General features: G+C 42.5%; 1 protein-coding gene across 1 annotated transcript in view; it reads left to right on the top strand.

The window, feature by feature from the left end:
* The window catches only part of PAFAH2 (platelet activating factor acetylhydrolase 2), a 125,841-nt gene that overhangs the window by 16,125 nt on the left and 93,106 nt on the right, over positions 1-16,610 (top strand). The window contains exons 8-10 of the mRNA XM_066572422.1: positions 2,713-2,869; positions 7,385-7,454; positions 8,106-8,141. Of these exons, the coding sequence (XP_066428519.1) occupies positions 2,713-2,869; positions 7,385-7,454; positions 8,106-8,141 (263 nt within the window). The remainder of the gene's footprint in view (positions 1-2,712; positions 2,870-7,384; positions 7,455-8,105; positions 8,142-16,610) is intronic.

Raw genomic sequence — 16,610 nt, 5'->3', positions numbered from 1 at the left:
ACCCACTAAGACTTGGTCATCCCTCCTGGGATCATTTTACATACAGCTAAGAGCCATATGGGTAGACGCTAAATATAATCTAACCCACAGAGTTATAAGGTCAAGGGGACTCCAGATTTATTGTTTCAAGGGCATAATTTTTCTAGCCTTTCTTATCTATAAATTCCTTATGCAGTTGGCACACATAATGTGATCATTTACATAACCTTGGAATTTCCCATACTATGTAATTCACATCTGCAAGTTTTAAATTGGCATTGTAGATATCGGAAAACTTGCTTTCGTAGGATGATGCCTTTAAAGCCCTATTCTGGTCAAAACCTTCAATTTCAGATGTAAATAACCTGGATATCCCATTCCCGCTCAGGTCATGCTCACAATGGTGGTAAGATATAAAACTTTGCATAGCAGTCTCCTCGCACTAGAGAGCACGTTGGTCACTGGTGATTTTTATAAAGAAAACTCACAGGGCCATATCGGGCATATCATTATTATTTCACATAAACTTCTGCTCATGTAATGTATTTTTTTCTAACCTCTAAATGGATTTTCATCTCTTAGAATCGTAGCGTTGGAATTGACCTCCAGGGTCATCTGGTCCAACCCCCTGCTCAGTGCAGGATTCACTAAATCATCCCAGACAAATATCTGTCCAGCCTCTGTTTGAAGACGTCCATTGAAGGAGAAATAACCACCTCTTGTGGCAACCTGTTCCACTCATTGATCATGTGCACTGTCAAAAATGCTTTTCTAATATCTAATCTTTCAGTTTCATCCTATTGCTTCTAGTCTTTCCTTGTGCAAATGAGAATAGGGCTGATCCCTCTGCACTGTTAGCCCTTCAGATATTTGTAGACAGCTATTAAGTCTCCTCTAAGCCGCCTTGTTTTGCAAACTAAACATTCCCAGATCCTTTCACCGTTCCTCATAGGACATTGCTTGCAAACCACTCAACCGTCCTCAAAACTCTTCTCTGAACTTGCTCTAGTTTGTTAATGTCTTTTTTTTTAAATTGGAGTGACCAGAACCTAACCCAGTATTCCAGATGAAGTTTGACTAAGGGCTCCTTCACACTTGCGAGGGCAATATCGGGCTGTGAGCGCACAAATCTCGCACAATTTTCACTCCTGTGTGAAGGCCCCCTTAGGATAATTACTTCATGTGATCTAGACTTGATGCTTCTCTTAATACTTCCTAGAATTGTGTTTGCATCACACTGTTAACTCATGTTCAGTCTATGATCTATTAGTATTCATTAGCTGTATATTTTTACCTGGCCTTTCACTTCCCTTCCCATATTGTTCTTGTTCAAAGCTCTGCTGATGAGTGTAGCAAAGCACCTGCCAAATATATGCTTACCTGTTTTTGTAAGGTTAAACCCATCTCTAGGACGGAGTCCATCATATAGGTAATTCTCCCCATGGTCTAGAAATCCAAATCTTTGCTGATGTCACCATCGACGTAGCCAGTTGTTCACCTCTAGAATCCTGTTCCATCTAATTATTCCATGGATATCCACTGGGGGGATCGATAAGAAGACCACCTGTGCTTCTAGTTCCTTCACTTTATTGCCTAGGTCTTCAAAGTCTCTGCAGATAGTTGCAGAGTCCTTTTTTGCAGTGTAATTTGTCTTTACATGTATCAGTAGGAATGGATAGTTGTCTGTAGAACTAAAGAGTCTTGATAGCCTATCAGACATCTTTGATTTGTATACCTGGAAGACAGCACACCTCTTGTGTGGTTATGTTAGTGTGCTGTGCAGTCAGCTGCCTCTGTTTCTTTTAATAGGAAATCCCCCACAGTCTTAATATTGATCATTATGTTTAATCATAGCACTTACATAGCACTGATGCATTATGCACATTATACCGGTGGAATGTCAAAGTTTGCCAGAGGCTGCCATTTTCTGTTTTTATAACAGTATGTAGTCTCCCCCTTATTCATCTAGTATATACAGTCTGGAACTCAAGCAACAGATCCATATAGGTAGAGGTTGGATATACACTGTAAGGGCTCCTTCACACGGGCATTGCGACTTTTGACTGCATGTGTCGCGGCCAAAAATAGTTTGAGCAAGAGGCTGCCACAACCAAGTCGCGGCTGCATCTCCCAATTTTTCGCCCATGCAGGCGGCTGGTGCGGGAGTATACGCTGCAGCCCAGAATACCATGGGGGAATAGAGTTCGGCTCAGCTAAACTCCCTCCCTGTTCCCTACCCCTCTCTACCCCTTGCTGACAGTAATGTGAGGGGGGCAGGATGTGGTGGGAGCTAGTGTGCTAAACTCCCACCGCCTCTCCGGACCTTGCCGGCTGAGGGCAATGGGAGGGGTCGGAAAGAAGCTGGAGCTTAGCATAGCTAGTGTGTTAATCTAACGCCCCATCCTGCTCCCTCTTTTTGCTTGCAAGGGGCGGAGAGGTAGTTTAACAGAGCCACTGCTAAACTCCCTCCCACCTCCCTTTTCCAGCAGCTCTCATAGGTTCCCAGACCTATCTTTTCCGGTCAGCGAGAAAGCAGCCGGTTGTAATGTTCACATTGTGCAATATCTTTTCCAGCCAGCCAATTTTACGCACCAAAAAATCTCTCATCTGAATAAATACATTAGAATCCAATGCATCAGATGGTCACAATTTTCGTCCAACATTTGATTGCGGCAAAATCGCCGTGATAAAACGCTTGTGTAAATAATGCTTAACCAAGATGCTTGTTTGCAGCTGTCCAGCTGGTGGTGATATATCTACAACAGTAGAGGAAAACGGAGTCTCCCTAGAAGCAAGAATTCGAGTCAGTGCATTTAAGTTTCAGTCAGCAGATTTCGTTAACATATTCTGTGACGTGAAATTGTGTGACAAAAGGACAGACTGTACAAAGGTGAGAATTAATAATGTAATAAGTGCTTGACGGTTGTTCCAGTAATTATCATCCCCATGCTTTCACACAGGAATGATGATGCCTCAGTGATTGGAGGCAGAGCGGGCTGGAGATCGCTTCTGACCGCCAGCCTCCATTCACAGTAAACAAATAGTCATTTAGATAGATAAGTGACTGCCAGTTTAAGGCCCATTTACACATACAAATAATCTTTCATAGGATTGAAAGATGAGCGATTGTTTTGCATAAAGTACTAATAGGCACTAATTGCTATTAGTACTTTATCAGTTTCATTTGCATGCAAATGAGCTATTGGGTGCTGTTGCAGAACCAAGCAGGAGGTCTGAGCTCTGTAATTAGCTCCATTGTTCAGCCACAGGCTGCTAAGAGAAAGCAATGTAATCTTTTGCTCCCCATGAAGAATTCAGCACCATGGACAGTAGACAGAGTGTAGTCCTACTTATCAGCTGTTCTGCTGTCGAGGCTGACAGCTGAGATGAGCTGATACAATGTTATCAGCTGTAATCAGCTCTCCCTGGGCAGAACACAGAGGGCGGTCCTGTTTATCAGCTGTTCTGCTATATGATGGTTTTCAAGCAGAACTGAAAACTGTCCTTCAGCAGAAAACTGAAAGATGGGCACATTTAGACACAACCATTATTTTAAGCGATAATCGTGTCTAAATGGACCTTTAAACAGGCCAATTGTCGTCTAATTTTTATGTTTACACAAATTGAATGACGGATGATAAGAAAACGAATTGTCGTTTATTGCTCAGCACGCACACAGAACAGTTACACTGTGCAAAACAATTTTTGTAACCGAAAAGTAGACAGGTGGCTTTTAGAAACTTTAGCGTGTGGAATTTAAAATGATATACATTTTTTTCTGCCATGCAAGGTTTTCCAATGGGGAATAATGTAATCCAATTACCGTTGTATTTTATTTTTTGGAAATATGCGTATACAAGTAATCCAGTAGGCTCGCCATTGACCTTGCTTAATATAAAAAGAATAACAAAAGTGGTTGCGCAACTATTTCGCAATCACTGTTAAACACCGCGTGCTGACTATAACACTATAAGGGTTCACTATAATGCATTCAGATGAGCGTGTGCTGGTGCGCACACAGGTGCACACAAGTGGCACACCCATGAATGTGCACAAATACGAGTGAATGCAGGTCCGTGCAGCATTGCTATCAACTGCTGCCAGCGGCCCCATTGAAAGCAATGGTCTGCTGGCAAGCCCTGCAGTGATTTTCAGGGAAGGGCTTTAAATATAAGCCCTTCCCCGAAAATCATTCCTATCTGTTGTAAAAATAGAAATATATATATATAAATTTTTTTAATGTCCGAGCGCTGCCTGTGATTGACTGAGCACTGTGACCAATCAGGCAGTGCTCAGCTGTCATTCAATGAATAGCTGAGCACTGCCTGTGATTGGCTGAGTGCTCAGCCAATCAGGCGTAGCCCTTTCAGCGGCAGGAATTTTAAATCCTTGCCTGCTGAAAAAACTTCATTACAGTGACGGGACCCAAGCGGCTATACGCGCCTGAACCCCGACAGCGGGTGAGAGGTAAGTATGTATATTTTTTTTATTTTTTACTACAACTAGGATTGATTTTCTGGGAAGGGCCTTTATTTAAAGCCCTTTCCCAAAAATCACTGTGGGGGTGCTGGTATCCTATTGCTTTCAATGAGGCCGCCAGCAGCAGCGGCCCCATTGAAATTAATCGGAGAGCTTTGCGATCCTCTGCCACAGCTGTGACAGCTGTAGCAGGAGATTCTTTACTCCCTGTGGGGAGTCCCCTTGTCACTTAAACCTATGACCATGCTGTCAGTGTTCAGTGATGAGGGGACTCCCTACAGGAAATATTGACATGCACCATGGACCTATGCGGTGCACGCATGTCCTATCTTTTACAGGTGCGCGCGTTTCCACGCCTGTAAAACACGGACATGTGAACACAGCATAGGAAACCCATGGTTCTAATAGACGCAAAGGTTATGTGCGCACGTACGTACGCACATAAACACGCTCGTCTGAATGCACCCTAATAGTAAGTTTATGTAACATATAGGGTATGTTTGCATGTGGCGTAAACACTGCAGATCAGCCACCAGTGAGTTGTAATTAATGAACTGTGTTTTTCAGGTCATTGGTTAGACTAAATAAAAAAATCAAAATCATAAAACAAAAATACACGTTTAGTATTGCTGCATCGTAAAAGTCCGATCTATTAAAGTAACACATTTACCCTGCACAGTGAATATCGTACGAAGAAAAAAAAATTAAGAACGCCATAAATGCACTTTTTTGGTCATTCTGTCTCCAAGAAAAAATGCAATAAAAAGCTATCAAAAAGTCAGATGTATTCTAAAATGGTACTAACACAAACTGCAGGACGTCCCGCAAGAAATGAATCCTTGCACAACTATGTGGACGGAAAAATAAAAAAGTTATAGCATGCAAAAGATGGCTGCAGAAAATAATTTTAAAAAAATTAAAGGTCTTTGAAAAAAAATAATAGTACAGCAAAAAAACGACATGAGTTTGGTATCGTAGTAATCGTACTGACCCATACAATACAGTCATTGTTATTTTTCTTGTAGTGGCCATAGAAACAAGATGCACTGAAAGATGGCGGAATTTCGGTTTTATTTTTTTATTTTATTCCCCTTTTTAAAAGTTTTTCAGTACATTTTATGGTACATTAAATAGCACCATTGAAAAATACAACTCGTCCCGCAAAAAACAAGCGACGTCAATGGATAAATAAAGGAGTTACGATTTTTTAAAACAAAAAAAAACAAAACTTGGTCTCTAAGGGGTAAATAACTTGAAAATGAGACATGCTGCTATTTTCAGTTTTACCAGTGTAATCAGCAGGTTTTAATTTTACAGAAATATTACTTCATTTCGGTTATGAAATTTTTTGCCAAATTTTTTGCACAGTGTTATTCAGATTTGCACAATCCAGCAAGAATCTGAATGATAATTTTTCCATGTAAAAGGGCCCTTAGTCGTCTTCTAGACTGGGCTAAAGCGGGAATTTTAACACAATCCTGATAAGGTACTTGTTAACAAAGCAATGTTTGTTCAGTAGATACAGCAGGGAAGGTTCCTTTTGTTTGTCACATTGGTTTCCACACACATGGTTTCAGTTCCCCGAGGATTTTGAATAGCAGACATTTTCAGGGTATAGAAAATTGCAAAGTATATAAGTTCTTTGTTTTCTTTTAAAGCTTTAGTGTTTCTTTTTGAGGAGAATATAAATTAGGTTTTCCTCTAAGACAGCCGTCCCACATGCACCAGTATCTGCTGCAGAATTTTTGCTAGCGATACATGTTCTATCTTTGGCCATTTTCAGCTGTGTGTCTGCCAATGAAATGAATGGGCAGCGGTTTCAGCGCTGCTGAAAACGTGCCACAACGTGGTATCACATTTTTGACAGTGCTAAATGCAAACGCTAGCTATACCACCAAAAAAAAAAATTCTCATCTGGCTGGCGCCGTCCAGGTCCCCTCCGCTGCTGTCCGGAGCTCCGGGCAATTGTCATCACCAACAGAGCATTTCTTGATGGTAACGGGGTTTGAAGACCCCACCTCCAGCAAGAGATTGCTCTGATTGATTCCTTGAGCGCTGACTGAGCCAATCAGAGCCAGAGCTTGATGAACCAATCCCACCTACGGGCTCAGCCAATCAAAGCAATCTCTTGCTAGAGGCGGGGTCTTCAAATCTCGTCAATAGTAAAAGATTCTCTGTAGGCGATGACAAGTTCCCGGAAGCCTTCCCAGAGCTCCAGAGAGCAGGGCAGAGAGCTGGACGGCGTCAGCTAGGTGAGTATTGATTTTTTTTTTCAGCTTCTTTGGCTGTGTTTTCAGCTGTGATGAAAACGCAGCCAAAATGTTGTAAAAAATGCATGACAACGCTTTCTGCAAACTCCTGTGTGAGGGAGGCCTTAGGCTACATTTACATGAGCGAGTGCAACATCGATCCAAGAAAAGCAGATTAATATTGCACTTGAACATCTTTGGTTTTCTATATGAGTGCAATGCATTTTGCATTGCTGCATTTACAATTTTGATCTGCAAGAAAAACGCCCATTATTTCCTATGGCAGCAAAAGCACATCCATCGTATGTAAATGTATTTATTTTTTTGCTCTCATAGGGAAGAATTGGGAGATTCTTAAACAAAAGCGACCAAAAATAGAACATGCTGAAACTTTTCACGGCATAGCTGCTAGAGAAATATTGCACATGTACATGCATTTATTGCAAAAAAAACTTTTTCCCATGTGATTTTTGTGCATCTCACAACACACGAAAATCTCATGAGAAAATCATCCATGTAAACGCACCATAAGAAGCACAAATGTAAATTACAAACCCACTGCAGTTGCCAATTATGCTTGTTAACTAGAATAATTACTTGCACGATCAGCAACAGGAATTAAGAAAATTAAATTGATACTGACTATACAAAACAACACTTTCTGCATTTCTCAACAGTGTGATAATTCAGCTAGTAGCCGTTCTTATGCAGACACCAGGGAAGTGATGATAACCCTACCGTATGATGGTAAGTCATGAAGTCTAGTCTCATCTGTTTCTTAATAACTGCAGTTTTTTTTTAATCATATTAAGGCCTCACGTCCACAGGCAGATTTTTGCTGCGGAATCCGGAACTGGCATCGGATTCCGGATTCCGCAGCAATAACCTTCCATAGCATGCTATAGAAAAACGATTTTTCATGCACACAAGCAGAAACCAATTGCGGTTTCTGCTTGCGAATGCAAAAATTGCAGCATGCTCCATTTTACCGCGTTCCTGCACGGACGGCTTCCATTGAAAGCTATGTATGCCGTCTGTCCGCAGGTGACACTGCGTATTCCGCGGAAATAGTAGGAGATTTAAAAAAAAAAAATTGTACTGCGCATGTGTGCCGTCCGACACATCCGCACACATCTACAGCACCGAAGTAAGAAGACATGGACAGCAATCTGCGCATGCCATGGGCATGAGGCCAAAGACAAAAATTATTCAACCAATTCCGTTGGATGTACGATACTAGTTGTATCACTATTGTAACTTATCAGTGGCATCCCTAATCTGGAAGTTCATTATAACCCATGGATAATCTGTCATTCGTTAAATTGCTGTAAATGCTTTTCTTTCTCATTATTTTAGCATTACTATAAGGTTGATATTTTCTAATTTTGTTTCTTTCAGATTATGACTTTTCTAGCAGCTCTGTAACTCATTCAGGTAAGGTGGTTACTAATGTATTGTATAGTCTTTGCTGACCTACTTTCTCAGGGGTCAGAACTGTTATATTGTGTAGTGGATGAATAGGTTTAGAAATTTTAGTCTTCTCAATATATTTTGATATTGACTCTTGTATAATATAAATTCCTCTCTCTCATTCTACAGCATTACCTTGGGCTGTACTGTGCAGCACTTTACTTGGATTTCTGTCCAATAGATTATACTGAGAAGATGCTTTCCCAAGTTTGATGAAATTTGGGGATTAACCAATAATGAGCACTTGGACTACAAATAATTTATTTCCTTCTTCACCATGGCTATACTAATGTTGTATATACTAATATTTTATTAGGGGCAAAGAAAAGAGATTAGAGATGAGCGAGCATACTCGCTAAGGACAATTGCTCGAGCGAGCATTGCCCTTAGCGAGTATTTCCCCGCTCGGAAGAAAAGGTACGGCTGCAAGCGCCCGTGACAGGTGAGTTGCGGCGGTGAGCACAGGGGAGCGTGAGGGAGAGAAAGATCTCACCTCCGTTCCTCCCCGCTCTCCCCCGCAGCTCCCCGCTTGCCGCTGGCAGACGAATCTTTTCTTCCGAGCGGGCAGGTAATCGCTAAGGACAATGCTCGCTCGAGCAATTGTCCTTAGCGAGTATGATCGCTCATCTCTAAAAGAGATATTAACTATTTTCAATGTACAATGGAAGAAAATTAACAACTTTTTACTGAAATTCCGCTTTTTAAATGATCTTCAAACTATTCTGTTATGTATGTACCTACTTTATATTTTCTTTCATAAACTGTATATGCTAAATTTCATGTGTCTTCTGACTTTATAGCAAATATTTCAAATACTACAAAAATTTAATGGATGGATATATAGAGGTTAGTACAGTTCTATCTTACAGGATAGTAATAGGGATTAAAACATAACCAAAACCTTGCAAAATTTATAGTGACTAATGCTAGAAGTCTGACCAATAAAGTAGATGAACTGGAGGTAATAATGTTTGAAAAAAAAACTATGACATAACGGGAATCACGGAGACCTGGTTGGATAAAAGCTGTGACTAGGTGGTGAACTTATAGGGTTAGTCTGTTTTAGAAGTGATCATAAAAAACGGAGAGGGTGAGTGGTTTGACTTTATGTAAAATCCAGTTTAAAGCCCACATTATGGGAAGAAATATGTGAGGGAAATGAAAATGTGAAGTCTGTATGGGTAGAAATACATGGAGGAGAAAACAATAATAAAATCCTCATAGAGATTTTCTATAGGCGATCAAATATAACAGAAGCTACTGAAAATCTTCTTCTGAGGCAAATAGATGAAGCAGCAAATCGCATTGAGGTAATTATTATAGGGGAACTATTTGGATATAAACTGGGAAGCTGAAATCTGCAGATCTCATAACGGTATCAAAGTTTTGCTAAAGATAATTACCTTTCCCAATTTGTTTAGGACCCAATTAGATAGACATCCATTTTGGACTTAATATTGACTAATAGATCTGACAGATTAACAGGAGTGCAGGTTGGGGGACACCTGGGAAATGGTTATCATAATATAATAAATGTCAACTTGTCTTTGAATAGAGAGTTTTATAGGGGAGCTACGAAAATACTAAAATGTAGGAAGGCAAGGTTTGATGAGGTAGAGCAGGGGTCCCCAACTCCAGTCCTCAGGGACCGCCAACAGGTCATGTTTTCAGGATTTCCTCAGTGTTGCACAGGTGATGTAATTATTGTCGGTCCTCAGACATTGCCTCAGGTGTTCTTACCATAGGAGATCCTGAAAACATGATCTGTTGGTGGTCCCTGAGGACTGGAGTTGGGGGCCTCTGAGGTAGAGTACAGACAATAAATAGGAAAATGTTTAAAAACATTTTAAAATACTTACTATAAGCATTTCAAACTTTACAGGAATAAAAGGGTTAGAAATAGGAGGAAACTAATGTGGCTTAATAAAGATATAAAGAGGACAATGAACAACTAAAGAGTTTAAACTACTAAAACAAGAAGGCAGCGAAGAAGCACTAAACCTATAGAGTAAAAACAAAATTATGTAAAAAGCAGATAAACAGCAAAGATGGAGTCAGAGAGACTCATTCCAAGGAGAGTAAAACTAACTCTAAACTGTTCTTCAACTATATAAATAGAAAAAAGATATATATTGAAAATGATGGCTCTTTAATGTAGAAATAAAAATTGATGAGGGTGATAAGGAGAAAGGAAATCTATTAAATAGTTTTTTCTCCAGTGTATTCCCAGAGGAAAATTAAATGTCAGGTACGATGCTGAGGGATAAATAAACTCTCCACTAAAAGTCACTGTTTTAATCCAGAAAATAGAATAATTAGGATAGCACCTCAAGGGGGTAAAGAATAAGGATAAAAAATGTAAAAAATGGGTCTGGATTTACCTGGTGTGGGCACCTGTACCTAATTTTAAAAGATAACCTGGCACCACACCTGCAGTCCTGGTCCGTGTGTCTTAGTTAAATCCTCTTACGCTCTATGCATCCAGTACGATGGAGGAGAGCTGCAAGGAATCGAGAAAAACTCCAGAGGAGTTTTCGGAAGCATAGAACAGAATAAGGAAATTTTAAAAAATTCCTGTTTTCATAAGAGGAAAGTTCTTGCTGTTTTATTAATTCAATTCTCAAATGAGAAAACTTACCTTGAAGGAGGGGGTATGGGATCGATGCACAGAAACCCCCTTCTGGTGGTAATAACCAAAGTTGTGGTTTGGAGATTTCAGGGAAGCTAGGTCCTCGATAGTTAATCTTTTTTTATTTATCTTGCACCAGACACACACATACTTGGCAGGCAACACGTTTCTGTGCTGACATGAGCACATTTTTTAAGCCTACAGACATTTTACAAATATATCACATTTAAAATAAAAGCATAATTATTACCTATTCAGTGTGCGGCGGTTCTCTCTCCCGCTGCCAGACCTCGCTGCAACACACAGTGTGCCTTCCAATGGCATTGGAAGGTCCCATCATGATGCGTCTGACGTAATAGGGTAAGTGTGCATGTATCCCCTTTTGGGTGCGCACGCTTGCAATAACTTTATTTGCAACTCAGCACTGGACAAACAGACAGCCGTCTGTATATATAAGGGATATAAATCAATAAAAATTGCATCAACAAATAGTGAACAAAAATAAAAATTCATATCTAGTACATGAGATGAATATATAAATCATTGATAAAGAGATAAGAATACATTAATTACTGATGGACAATAAGTTTTTGAACACTGTATGAAATGTATAAATCATTAATATAGAAATGGAAAGTAATAATAGTACAGCAACTACTTGAATACATTGATTACTAATAAATACATTCATTATTAAAAGACTTCTTTTGGGAGGGCAATAAATAAATATGGATAATACATGTATTAAAAACAGGTTATTTACTTAATATACCCTGTTTCCCCCCAAATAAGACAGGGTCTTATATTCATTTTTACTCCAAAAGATGCGCTGGGGCTTATTTTCAGGGGTGTCTTATTTTGACGAGAGCGGGACTACCCGTGATCTGCGGGTGAGAGCCCGACACTTCCAACCCTTATTGTCGCTCACAGGAGCGCTCAGGCCTTTGTTGTTGTTGTTGGCGTCTTTACTGCGTGTTTTAGGCAGTAAAAATGCTGTCAAAGCCCTCGAATACAGGCACAGTATCACTTCATAGTTACAGGAGTCATAAATCGCGCCTCCACAAAGCGATGGCTGTGATTGGTTCTTAGAGAGCTGCTTTGATTGCCTGAGCCGCAGACTGCAGAAACCATGCCGGGGTTGTGGAGATTACCAGAGAGGATCTGAACCAAGTCTACTGGGTAAGTGACTCGGATGACCTGCATGAAAAGCACTGTAAAAATGCAGCAATTGCAACTAAGGCTTTTTTTCGGGGTAGGGCTTATATTTTGAGCCTTCCCTAAAAACCCTAAAATATCACGCCAGGGCTTATTTTCAGGGGTAGGTTTTATTTTAGGGGAAAAAAGGTATGTTCATCATATTTTACAATAAAATCATAACCTAAAATGATTTCTAAAAAATTTCCTGTGTTGTAAGATCAAGAAACAGTGTGGTTCTCACAAAAATTCTACTCCTCGTCTACTATCTTTCTCCAAAACCTCATAAAGGCCATTAGGTGTAAGGGTGTTTAATGTAGAGATCCACAACATTTCTTGATCTTTAATAAGTGGAAAATGTTTGGGTTTCACACACTCTAGTGGCGTTATTCTCAATTTCGAAATTACCTTGTTGTGATATTTCCAAAAAATGTCTTGCGACGCTATGTTTTAAAAATCCATTAAGGATATTAAAACGATGCTTGTTTAACCTTGTACGTAAGGGTTTATAATACGTCCTACGTACCGAAGATGCACGGGCATTCAATTAAGTAGATAACATATGTAGATCCACAATTCAGGTATTGTTTTAACTTGTAGGGGGCTTGATTTTCTTTAATGGAAACTCCTTTTCTAACATGCTGGATATTTTTACAGCATTTACAAATGTTAAGGCCGCATCTATATGATCCTATAATGGGTTTGAACAAGGTACATTTTTTTGTTTGCGATATATGTCCCGTGTTAGGTGGACAGGAAGTGCAACAATATTTTTTAACGTTTTATTTTCTCAAAATGTCACTTTCAGCTGTCCTTCTGCTGTCCTTCTGGAAGGAGGGATCACCCTTTAGGATGTCCCAGTGCCTCCGCAAGAGTTTCTTCATAGAGACACGATACAAATTATTTTGTTATAAATAAAGATTTTTGTTCGAAATTGCTTTTTCCAGAGCGTCATCCCGACGGCCCCATTACATATGGAGGTTGCCCTCTGACCCAGGTAGGGACAGGAAGAGTTTTAAAAGCACCTCCCTTTCCACCCGTGCTTCAGTGTCTTCCTGTCCCTACGGTGGGACAGAGGAGCAGCTCCAGAGCTGCAGGAGATAGGAAGCTGCGGAGGCAAAGAAGACTTACCGCACGAAACTTACCGCACGCTGTGCGGACCCCCTGGAGGGGTAGAGGTCGGGGCTGCACACTCAAGAGTCCCTGCATCCCCGACCTGCGCCGCCGACGGAGCCGTCAGTCGCCTCAGTAGCGCTGGTCTCCCTCGCGCGGATCGCATGTTCGGGCCGCCGCTGCTGCTGCGATGGGATAGTTCCTCCTGGCAGGGGAACGGCAGCGGCGGCCTCCCTGGACCTCGGGCGCATAGCGGTGACGTCATCCGGCGTGGTGACGTCACGCGCACAACGTAGGGGGCGTGGCTACCGGCGAAAACCCGGAAATGGCGCCAAATTTGAAAATCCTCCCCATAAAAGCAGGCTAAACTCCATGGAGGTTCCTGCTGACTGCCAGACAAGTGTGAGTATGTCTACCCGCGACAGCTCAGCACGTGAAGGAGAGATTGACACCCTACCAACTGTAAGTAGGCTATACGCCAAAACATGCGCAAATGGTCACTTGTACAGCGGATGCATATATGTTCCCTTTCTTGTCTCCCCTCTCCCCCACTTTCATGGGTAGATGGATAAGGAGGGTCCAAAGAAAACGGACCCGAGGAAAAAATCGAAAAAATGCGTCCTCTGCAACAAAAGGCTCGAGGAGAGCTATAAAAAACCCCTATGCGAGGAGTGAGTGTATTACCGCAAGTAATGCTCCTGAATCCAACGCTTGCACTGCTATAACAGTGAATTGCTCTGCCTTCACAGATGCACGGGGAAAATTCTCGCAGAGGAGAAAGCAGCATTCAAATCCGATATCCGCTGCATGATAAGGGAAGAGCTGCAGGCTTCCATGGCGTCCCTTCCTCAGGCCCAGCCAGGTCCGTCACGGGTCCCTAAAAGACCTAGACAGACCGAGTCGGCGAGTTCGGTCTCCGGTGAATCACTGGAGCTCCTGTCCGAAGTGGAATTAGAGGACCCACCAGTTCCCATAGAAGACGAGAAGAAATATTACTTCTCATCAAGCGACATTGCGCACCTCATCAAGGCGGTGAGGGAAACAATGCAAATTGAGGAAGATAACCCGCCGAGAACAATCCAGGATGAGATGTTTGGCGGCCTCCGATCTAGAAGAAAGATCATGTTCCCAGTCAACCAGACGCTGCAGCAAGTGATCACAGACGAATGGCAGGAACCGGAAAAAAGGATCACTGTTCCAAGAGAGATCCGAAACCGGCTCGCATTCGCTACCGAGGACGTCCGCCTGTACAGGGAAACCCCTAAGGTAGACATCCAAATCGCAAAAGTGGCCAAGAAGACCCTCTTGCCCTTCGAGGACACCTCCCAGCTATCCGATCCGATGGATAAAAAAATCGACGGATTAATGAAGAAAGCCTGGGAGGCAACATCCCTCACCATCGAGGCTAACATAGCCTCAACCTCAGTGGCTAGATCCATGGCGCTCTGGCTAAACAGGCTAGAAGCCTCCATAAAGGATCGGGCCCCCAGAGAGGAGTTGGCCAGCTGTCTCCCCCTCTTAAAAATGGCTACCGCCTTCCTGGCTGACGCATCAGCGGAGACGGTAAGATACGGGGCAAAAACCGGAGTCCTCAGCAACTCAGCGAGAAGGGCACTATGGCTGAAGACTTGGGCCGCAGACATTACATCAAAAAATAAGCTCTGCGCCATCCCCTTCCAAGGGGAATATATGTTTGGGCCCGTCCTGGACAAAATCCTGGAAAAAGTTGGCGACAAGAGTAAAACCCTGCCCGACAGACAACCTTTCAGGAAACCATCCTTCCCGAAGAGGACGCGCCAGCCTCCTCCCGAAGTTAAAGGGAAAGGGAAGACTGGAAGATGGTCGTACCCCAAGGGAGGTCGGGGTAAGGAAGTCCAACCCTCCCCTGAACAAACAGGGGGTAGATTAGCGGGTTATCTAAGCCAGTGGCAAGGGGTAACGTCTAACCCCTGGGTACTCCGAATAATCGAAGCAGGGTACCAAATTGAATTCCACTCGCTACCCCCTAGGAGATTCCTTATAACCTCCCCGGGGTCCCTACAGGAACAAGGGAACCTCATAAAAGGCGTTCAGGAACTTAAGGACCTAGGGGTCATTACACAAGTCCCCGATTACGAAAGGGGTGAGGGATTCTATTCCCCCCTATTTCTAATTAAAAAAAACGAATGGTTCTATTAGGACTATATTTAATCTTAAAGCCCTAAATAAATTTATCTCGTACAAAAAATTCAAGATGGAAACAGTAAGATCCATCGTCCCACTAATAGATCGAGATAGTGTAATGTGCACCATAGATCTTAAAGATGCATATTACCATGTCCCAATAACGGCAGCCCATCACAAGTACCTGAGGTTTGCTCTGCGGGAGGGAGACAAGATCCAACATTACCAATTCATGGCCCTTCCATTTGGAATCTCCACCGCCCCTCGGGTATTCACGAAAATCGTAATAGAGATGGTAGCCTATTTCAGGCGGAACCAGATCCGCATATTTCCATATCTGGATGACTTTTTGTTGGTGTCAAGGACGGAGAAGACCATGCGTATAGACCTATCCATGGTCTTGTCCACCCTAAACAGTTTAGGGTGGATAGTTAACAAGCAGAAGTCCGACTTGAACCCTGGTACACAAAAGGTGTACCTGGGAGTATTACTAGACTCCCACATCCAGGAATCCCGGCTTCCATCATCTAGGAAGGAAGACCTCACCCAAAGAGTAAACTCCTTCTGTCAGGCTACGGCGGTTTCTATTAGAGAAACAATGAAGGTGCTGGGCATTCTGACAGCTTGCATTCAGATAGTCCCATGGGCACAAGCCCATACCCGGCAACAACAAGGATTTATCCTTGCCAACTGGGACAAACGGCAGACATCCCTGGATAAGAAGGTGAGCCTGTCCGTCCGAGTCAAAGAGTCCCTGCGCTGGTGGACCTCACAGAGGAACCTAAGCAAAGGTACCTCTTGGTCACAAGAATCTACCATACCCATCACAACAGATGCCAGCAAAACGGGATGGGGAGCCCAAGTAGCCGACCAAAATCTACAGGGAATCTGGGACCCCCAAGTAGCTAAACGCTCATCCAATTTCAGAGAACTAAGGGCAATCTGGGAAGCCCTTCAGGCGGCAGAACCCCTTATAAAAGAAAGGCATGTCAAAATCCTAACCGATAATATGACAGCTCTGTCATTTGTTCGTCACCAGGGGGGAACGCGACACCCGCACCTGCAACGACTGGCAACAGAGATACTCCGCTGGGCGGAATCCAACGTGCTGTCCCTCTCAGCGATCCACTTAAAAGGGTCCACAAACGTCGCTGCCGACTTCCTGAGCAGACAGAGCATTCATCCAGGAGAATGGGGACTGAATCAGCAAGTCTTCGACCAACTAATCTGCCAGTGGGGAGAACCGCAGATAGACCTGTTCGCCACGAAGAGAAATTCAAAGTGCCAGGACTTTTACTCGCTGAACCCCAGAGACAATCCACGCGGGGTAGACG

Source organism: Eleutherodactylus coqui, chromosome 1 (assembly GCF_035609145.1).
Source record: "Eleutherodactylus coqui strain aEleCoq1 chromosome 1, aEleCoq1.hap1, whole genome shotgun sequence".
Taxonomy (NCBI): domain Eukaryota; kingdom Metazoa; phylum Chordata; class Amphibia; order Anura; family Eleutherodactylidae; genus Eleutherodactylus; species Eleutherodactylus coqui.
Note: the sequence above shows the minus strand (reverse complement) of the source record. Positions and strands in the feature narration are given on the sequence as shown.